We start from the raw sequence: 9,415 nt of genomic DNA, 5'->3' as shown, positions 1-9,415 counted from the left end.
TATTTTAAAATCATTGTTCCTGAGTGCTGCATAGTGTTCCATTGTGTGAATGTACCACAGTTTCTCAGGCCATTTGTTTATTGTTGGACTTTTGGGCTGTGTGCATTTTCTTGCTATTGTGGATAATGCTGTTATGAACATGGGTGCAGTGAAATTTTTGTACTTAGTTACTATGCTTGGACCACACTTAAACGACAACACTGCATGGCTGGTGCCTCACTATTTAGTCTTCTTATATAAAGGCCGTTTAACTCATCTAAAGGAGCTTCTGCCCCCCCTCCCCCAGTCACTATCACAATGACTACAACCAGGTGTGGCTGAATTGATCTGGGCTGATGGCAACTCCAGGTTTGCCAGAGTAGAGCTAAGAAGTACATCACCAGGCTTTTCTTCCTGAATGAATCTGAATTACCACTTTTAGCAGCCAAGCACATTAGCCCTTTGTAGCATACAAGGACTCCAGCATTATGATTTTATTGTCTACAGCATTTAGCACTATGTGACAGGACTGTTCTTGTTTATGTATTAGTGCCTCCCGCCCTTCGCAACCTAACTAGAACATCGGCTCTGGAACAGAAGGAGGCTTGTCCTTTTTGTGATTATTAATAAAGTTTTCTGAAAATCATCCTTAACTTAAAGTTACTGAATTCCAGTGAGGTTAAATCTGGCTTTTTGATACTGCCTATTGTTTTTTGACACAGTAATTTAGAAATGAGTTTGTTAGGAGCATTAATTGTTATTAATATAATTTTGCATGGTGTTTCATATTTTTCAGAGGGCTCTGTCACTCTTGGATTTGATCACAAATATAGCAGTGTCTTCCCATTGTAAAGTTGTGGGGGAAAAGAACTGCAGAGACTAAATGACTTATGTAGACAGCAAGGTGGTGTTAGATTACTTAACTAATGCATGCAAATAATTCTAATTTGTTGGCCCTACAGTAACCTTTACCATGTGATGGGCTAAGCTGTGTGCTGCTAACAGAATGGTCAGTGGTTCAAATCCACTTGCCTATTCTCAGAAGGAAAATGAGGCAGTCTGCTACTATAAAGACTTCAGTGTTCAGAAACCTTATGGGGCAATTCTGCTTTGTCCTGTCAGGCCACTTGGAGTCAGTAGATTAATAGTTCAGTATTTCCACTGCTACAAAGGCAAAACCAAGTTAGAATTAGGTTGAAATAAAAGAAAGTCAAAGTCATTGCCCTGGAGTTGAAACCAACTCATAGCAGATCCTCCAGTTGGTTTCTGAAGCTGTACAGGAATCAGGAGAAGACTGCTCATCTTTCCTCTGCTGAGCGGCTAGCTGGTGGATTCAAACCACCAGATGCCTGGTCTTTAGGTTAACAGCTTTCTTGCCTCTACACCACCAGAGCTCCCTGAGACTGAAACAACTGAATTGAAATCCTTCAACTGTTTCATCCACCCTAAAAAGACAAGATAAAAATTTTTATGGCTGTTAAGAATAGAGTACATTTGGTATATTATTCCATTTTCTTCCTAAAATACTTTAAAGAACAAAAATACCTTTTAAAAGATATTAAAAATACCTTTAAGCATAGAAGCAGCATGGTTTTCAGCTATGTGTGGTGACATTACCTTTACTGGGTCCCAGTATCCAAATGAGCTTTGATATTTGTAGGTTAAGTTGAGCAATTTCTGAGCAATGTGTGGCCTTACTGGATAACATTTCTCAAAGATGCTTACACGATTTTCCACCAGTGACTTCACTTTGTTATGCAACATGTATTTGACAATGTGACTTTTCCGAGATCCATTAATATGAATCAGTGGTACCAAAATCTTCTCAAATTCATCCTGAGCAGTGAAAAAACATAGAAGTAAATATATTCCGTGAGTAAAAAGTCTGGTAGTACTCAGGGACAACAGATGGCTAGTGACTCTTTCAGGCTGTTGTGTGCCATTAACTTGATTTCACCCCACAATGATTTCTAAAACAGAGTTGAGTCCCATAGAGTTTCCTAGATTCTGATGGTAATAGAGTCTTCAGCAGTCCAAATCTATCAGCTGCTTCATGGGAGAAAATGGGTTCTTCTCATCTTTTTCTTGTTGCTATTGAGCCTGAACTGTCACATAATTGACCCTCCTCTGGGTTTTTGAGGCTATAAATTGCACGGGAGCTACATCTACCCTGAAGCCACTGGTGGATTTGAACACCAGAAAGGGTTGGCTTTTGGGTTAGCAGCGGAGCTTCCAGTAAAGTAGGTATTCTCCTGTAAAGATGTAACAGTCTCAGAACTGGCTGGAGGGTCTCTATGAGTCAAAATGGACTTGAAGGCTTTTCTCCCCTGAGGCAGCTGGTGAGTTTGAACCCCCCGTCTTTCACTGAGCAGCAGAGCACTTTAATTGTACAATCAGGGCTTCCACATCAGTGTAGAGAACAGCTTTTTTTCAGCTTTTAAGTGGCTGGATGCTGGCAGCTGAAGCCTCTGATCCTGTATGGAACCAGGTTGCCTTTGATTTATAAGCTTGTTTTCATAATTAGAAGTTGTTGTACCAAGTTGAAACTGATTCATCCTTGACCTTCAGTGGGTTTTCTGAGGAGGAGATTGCCCATCTTTCTCCCATGGAACAATGGGTGGATTCGAACTGCATGCCATTGGGTTGGCAGTGCAACTAACTACATACTACTAAGCCTCCAGAGCTCCCAAAAAGGATAAGCAGTTCATACAAAATATATTTGTTTTACACATAAAATAAAACCAGAACACAACCTAACAAAGAAAAAACTCAAATACCTGCCAAAGTGTTTTGTTTCATTTTCATATGTTACTTCCCCCCAATTATGATGAAAATTGAATATTACTTTCTTGAATTATGAAAAAGAAGGAAAATTAAGAACCTGTATCAATTGTAAACTAGTCATATCTGCTTCATATTTTTCTCCCAGTTCATTTCTCAGGTGTTCAGTGGCATCAGTTTCCTGTTCTTCATCTTCATCACTCATTTCTTCCTCGTCTTTGGGAAACTCTTCATTGAGAATGTTGTCAATACTGCCATCTTCCTCGTCTTCAGGCTCTTCCTCACTAGTATCTTCTTCTTCTTTAGCACCAGTCTGAGAAAGAAAGGTTAGTTGGTTATCTCCTGATGTATATAGTTGTTGTGTGCCATAGAGCTGAAACTGACCCACAACTGATCCTCCAGAAAGTTTTCAGAGGCAGTAAACAGCTCAGGAGGGTACTGCCCATCCCTCCATATGTATACCTTGTTATGAGTACCCTGGAGTAGGAATTCACGCACAGCTGACCCTCCAGCGGGTTTTCAGAGGCATTAAATATCAATGGAGGAGAGCAGCTGGTGGATTCTAATTGCAACCCTTCTTACCACTAGGTAAGATCCATACTTCTTTAGTGGTAAGGAATTTTGTTGCCAACCTAATGTACATGGTTTGAATGTACCAGCTACTCCATGGGAGAAAGATAGGAAATCTTCGTTGCAATTTAATGCCTCTGAAAACCTGTTGGAGGGCTAGTTGTGGGTTGGTTCCAACTCGATGGTACTCAGCAGTAACAACACGCAAACACACACATACATGAATATGCTTTATAATGAAAGAACACTATTAAAATAATAATAATTTGTATTGTTTTGTAATAACTGGATATTGATTGTAATGTTATTGCAAAATTTACCTCATACTGCCATGAAAGTGTACATATATGATACCCCAAAATTTATTACCTTCAAAACTCTGAGGCCATACTGAACTCATAGAGATGTTAAATGTTTAATAATTATGTGCACAGTTACATTTAATACATCAGAATATTACCTTTTAAAAAAGAATTTTAACAATTTTTTTATTGAGTACATTCATAATGTATTGGGCATGCTAAACTTTGGGAATATAAAAATGGACAAAGTAAACATAGTTTTTGTCCACATAAAAGTCAATGTTATTTTTGTTAGGTGCCATGGAGTTGGCTTATGGTGTGCACAGCAGAAGGGAACTCTACCTGATCCCGTGCAATTCTCACCCACTCTGCTGTGCTGAAACCTACTGTTGGAGTCACTGTGTCAGTCTGTCTCACTGAGGAGCTTCCTTTCACTCTTTCACTCTCCTCTTTTTCAAGCATGATACCCTTTTCCAGGGACTGACCCTTCCTCAATAACATAAGTGAGATGTATAATATATATTTATTATTATTATCAGGTGTATAATATATAATACTATTATTCCTCATAATAATGAGTATTATTGCTCATGTGGAAGTTCAAATTGAGGCTGAAGAAAATGAAAATAGGTCCACAAGAACCAAAATATGATCCTGAGTCTATTCCATGTGAATTTCAAATTCATCTTAAGAATAGGTTTGCTATCTCACACCATACCCAAAAATCAACTCAACGTGGATCAGAGACTTGAGAGGAAAGCTCCAAACCATAAAGTTCATCAGAGAGAAACTGGGATCAAGCCTAGACTGCCTAGTTTGTGGTATAAAGAGACTGCCACATACAATCAGAAATGCACAATCTGAAGAGGATAAAATTGGTGAATGGGACCTTCTAAAGATTAATTTTCTTTGTGCATCAAAAATGTTTTCAAACAGAGTGAAAAGAAATCCTACTGACTGGGGAAAAACATTTGTCAATACCATCTCAGACAGGGGTCTCATGTCAAAAGTTTACAGAATCCTACAGGGTCACCGCAAGAAGCCACAGGTTGGGAAAAATATTTGTTAATGTCTTGTCAGACAAGGGACTTGTATCTAGAATTTATAAACTAACTCGAGCACCACAACATGATAAAGGTAAATAATCCAATTGAAAAATGGGCACTGGATATGAACAGACACTTCACCAAAGAAGACATAACTGGCTGAAGGGTGTTCCTTTCCTTTGGTGACCCTACACCCTTCCCAGCATCATGTCTTTCTCCAGGAATAGCACCTCCTAGCAACCTGCCCAGAATACGTGAGGCAAAGCCCATCATTTTTGCCTCCAAAGAACACTCTGGCTGCACCCTCTTCAAGACATAGCAGTTCATTCTCTTGCCCGTCTATAGGAAGTTCAGTGCTCTTCTCCAACACCACAGCTCAAGGGTGTCAGTTCTTCTGTCATTCTTAATCATTGTCCAGCTCTCAGATACATACCTAGTAATCAGAAAGACTATGGCCTGAATCAGATGTACTTTGGTCTTTAGTCTAAACTGACATCACTATTCCTCAATAATTTGGAAAGGTCCCGAACTGCAGATTTTCTTAGTACAATGAGTCTCTTTATTTCCTGACCGCTGGTACCAAGGATGTGACTTATGGATCCAAGCAAGATGAAGCTGTTGACAGTTTGACTCTCCTATCTATTCCTCATGATGCTGCCTATCATTAAGTAAACTATTCAGTATTAAATTACAGCATGAAAATAAGTGTTTCAGCACTGGGGATCCAGGAGTGCCAAAGAGAGAGAACTGGAGGAAGGGGGCTGAATTAGAGGTGTCCTTCCCAAGTCTGGACTCTTGTAATGTGAGGCCGAGACATTTGAGGTGAGTCTAAATGGACTCACTACTAGAAATTTCTAGGTGAAAAGTAGTTCAACAAATTGATCCCAAATGTCTGTCTTCTTGATCTTAAATGTTAGCATGAAACCTAGAACAAAGGGAGATTTTTGGAGCTTTTTTTTTAAAAAAAAAAAATGAAAGGAATGAGCACTAGAGTGACACAGAAATGTCTAGAGGTTCTGCTCACAATTGACCAGAGTCTCAAACAGTGGCAGGAGAGTGCCCAGTTAAGTTGCTTATCTCCTTGTGGTTATGAATATTTATTCTGGACAATGAAAACAGTGGCTTAGGCTCATTTTGTGCACACAGTGGCAGCTGCATTACTTCAGTAGTCCTCTATAACTCCAGCATGGCTGTGCCCAGAAAGGTATGTGGCTGCATTTACCACCCAAGTATTTTCTTTTACTCTTTTCCTCCTCTGGCCAAACACTTTTGAATAGCTGGAAATCAGATTGTAGGACGGTCAGCTTTGAAAATATGTTGCAAATAAGGTGCCTTAGCACAGACTCATTGTTGTTGACTTGGAATAGACTCATCGGTGACCCTCCATTGGGTTTCTTAGGCTGTAAATGACACAGGAGGAAAGGGCTATGCTATCTTTTGACTTGGTGGTACAGGGTTACTTGTAAGTTGGCTGTATAGATGAATATTGGGTCCATTTGGAACTAGTGTGTCTAGTCCCATTTCTGTTCTTACCTCGCGCTCTGGAGTTGCCTGGGTGTGGCATTTGGGCCAACTAGGGAATAGCGCATCTCTGAATAAAACAAAATGCATTTTCTTCAATGTTTGTCCTATTTTTAAAAAATTCCAGGAGTTAGAGACAAGGTGCTTTCCTGAGAGCTCCCTGTTCAGGTATCTGAGAGTTCATAGGCCCTGCCCAATTCCAGTATTACTCTTGAAATATGAAATAATCTCTATTTTAGTACAACCTCACAGGCTTCCTGTCTGGTGCTCTTGGCCCAGCCCATGGCATTGACTGAAAGTAAGGGGTGCAAAAATTAAATTTTGAAAAGAGGGTGCTGTTGAGTGCCATCCCGTCGACCACCACTCATAAGGACCTTATGAACCACAGAGCTGAATGTTGCCTGTTCCTGTGTCGTCTTCACCACCGCGGCCATGCCGAGCCAATTGTTAGTCACTGTGTCACCCATGCCCTCGACGGCCTTCCTCTCCTTCCCTGATCCTCAGACTGTATTTTATATTAGACCATTTTAGCCTTCTGTTGTGGTCCTCTTTCCTTTTAATGACTTCATTTTTCAGATTACAAGGTCATTGTAAAGCAGTTATGGAGTATCAAAGAAGAGGGTAAAAGTCTCATCTATCGTTCATCACTCATACACAAACACAGCATATGTCCAAGACATTTTTCTATATCTTTATTTTAAACTATTTACTTACCTCCCCTTTCTTTCTTATCTCTCTTTCTAATACAAGTTCAGCCCTTCTTTTAGAAATCGTATCATCCTGTTAAAGAGAAATTTTAAAAAGTCATGCTTAAAGGTAAACATTTCTTCTCTGTTTTGTTGTTGTTGTTATGTGCCATTGAGTCCACTGCGACTCATAATGACCCTATGTACAGCAGCTCTGAAGCCTGCCCTGTCCTGAGCCAACCTCACTGTCTCCGACACTTCTACCCCCATTGTTACAGTTTCTTTGTAAATCCATCTCATCTGCGGTCTTCCTCTCCTGCACTGTTCCTCCCCCATTCCAAGCCTGATGTCCTTATCCAAGGGCTGGTCCCTCTGGCAACTTGCACAAAATATGTGAGATGGAGTTTTCAAAATCCTTGCCTCCAAGGAACAGCTTGGTTTCACCCTCTCTGGGACATACCTGTTTGATATTTTGGCAGTATAGGATGTGTTCAATACTCTTCTTCTTCTTCTGATATCTTTAGTCACTGTCTTGCTCTCTGATGCATAGCAAGTACTTGGGAAGATGATGGCCTGAAGTAGCCTCTAGACTGACATCGTTACTCTTTAGCTTTCTTGGGAGCTGTCGCTGACAGCAGATTTCCCTAATGTAATTTGTTTTTTGATTTCCTGACTGCTGATGAATGTAATTTCCCCCCCCTCAAACTGGAAAATAATGGGCTGAAAAGATGATAATGTTTCTTTCCAAAACAATGTGTGATGTTTATAAGGATGATACTTATCTTTGTGCCTCACCTTTGTTTATCTCTACAGGGAGATAAACACCACCTGGAGTCAGTCTGTCACTCTTTCCATAAATTTGAGATCTCCTTTCCAAATATTTATTATTTATCTGTTTGCTTCTCATATTCAGTGGAAAAGGGAAATTTGTTGTTAGCTACTGTCAACTTGTCCTCCAACTCCTGGTGACCTCATGGACACAAGAGAGTCAGACCATTGTGATCCACAAGGCTTTCACTAGCCAACTTTTAAGAAGAAATACTTGGAGATAATTTGTTGAAAGTGTTTGATAATCTTTTTATAACACCATTAAAATATATTAGCTTTTAAAAACCCTAGCAATACTATTAGGAAAGCATACATTCATAGACATGGTGTAGACTGTCCTTTAACCTTTCTGTTGTTGTGTAATTGTTAGGTGTCTTTAAGTCTAATACAACTCATAGCAACCCTATGAGCAACAGATCTGAGTCCTGTCCTATCTTGCTCCATCCTCATCATCTCTGCTGTACTGTGTCATTCCATCTTGTTGATGCCCCTCCTCTCTTTCGCTGGCTCTCTGCCTTTCCAAGCATGATGTCTGAGCACCTTTCTTGGGACCTCTAAATCTGATGGCAATGGATCCTTTCCTGAAAACTAATTAGTGTCCTGAAAAGGAACTCTGGGCTTAGTGGTAAGGAATTGTGCTGCCAACCCAAAGTCACATGGCTTGAATCTGTCAGCTTCTCTGTGGGAGAAACATTGGACAGTCTCCTCTTGTGTGATTTACAGGCCTTGAAAACCACCTGGAGGGTCAACTATAGTTCCATTATAACTCAATGATGTACAACAACAACAATCTGTGCCCTTTAGGGTTTTGAGGATCATTAGTTTTGCTGTTGTTGTTTTTATGTGCCATCAAGTCGCTTGTGACTCATAATGACCATACTATGTACAAGAACTTGGAAGCCTGCCCTGTTCTGAGCCAGTCTCACAGTCTCCGACACGCCTGCCCTCATACCCCAGTTACTGTAACAATCTATCTCATCCTGGGTCTTCCTCTCCTGTGCTGTCCCTACACCCTTCAGAGCATCATGGCCTTCTCCAGTGATTGGTTCTTGCTGGTCACATGCCCACAGTATGTGAGATGGAGCTTCAAAATCCAAATCCCTTTCCACAGAGGGATATTAGAGTGGTGCCTGAGGACATGCTCTAATCTAGGCCAAGAAGACTCTGGCACTTTTATCTGGTAAATATTGAGTACATATCCCAGAGGCCTTACACCATGTAGACTGTTGTCAGGTGCTGTGAAGTAGACCAAGACTCACAGTGACCCTGTGAACAACAGATCCATCCTCCTATTCTCCACAATGCTCAAGCCTAGCATTGCAGTCACTGTGTTAATTCATCTTGATGACCTTGTGATTCTCTCTGTTGCTCACTCTTTCATTTTCCCAGCATGATATCTCTTTTTTCCCAAGGACTGGTCCTGTCCCCAGAGTGAGTCAGATAACGTTTTGCTGACTTCCTTGCCTCTAAGGAGCACCCTGATTATACTTCCTCTAAGTCAAATTGGTTTGGGTTTTTGGAAGTCCATGGTATTTGGTCAGCATCACAATTCAAAGGCATCAATCCTTTGGTTTTTCTTATTCATGGTCCAACTTCACATGCATAACATGTAGATATTCAAGAAATACTTGTTGATGTTGTTGTTGTTGTTATGTGCCGTCGAGTCGCCTGCGACTCATAGCGACCCTATGTACAACAGCCC

General features: G+C 40.5%; 1 protein-coding gene across 1 annotated transcript in view; it reads right to left on the bottom strand.

The window, feature by feature from the left end:
• AK9 (adenylate kinase 9) overlaps nt 1–9,415 on the bottom strand; it is a 233,855-nt gene that overhangs the window by 34,865 nt on the left and 189,575 nt on the right. Inside the window, exons 27-29 of the mRNA XM_006881222.1 lie at nt 6,914–6,979; nt 2,861–3,073; nt 1,597–1,815 (exon numbers count right to left, since the gene is read on the bottom strand). Coding sequence (XP_006881284.1) covers nt 1,597–1,815; nt 2,861–3,073; nt 6,914–6,979 — 498 coding nt within the window. The remainder of the gene's footprint in view (nt 1–1,596; nt 1,816–2,860; nt 3,074–6,913; nt 6,980–9,415) is intronic.

This window comes from Elephantulus edwardii, unplaced genomic scaffold (genome assembly GCF_000299155.1).
Source record: "Elephantulus edwardii isolate Elephantulus edwardi_28Jun2011 unplaced genomic scaffold, EleEdw1.0 scaffold00013, whole genome shotgun sequence".
NCBI lineage: Eukaryota > Metazoa > Chordata > Mammalia > Macroscelidea > Macroscelididae > Elephantulus > Elephantulus edwardii.
Note: the sequence above shows the minus strand (reverse complement) of the source record. Positions and strands in the feature narration are given on the sequence as shown.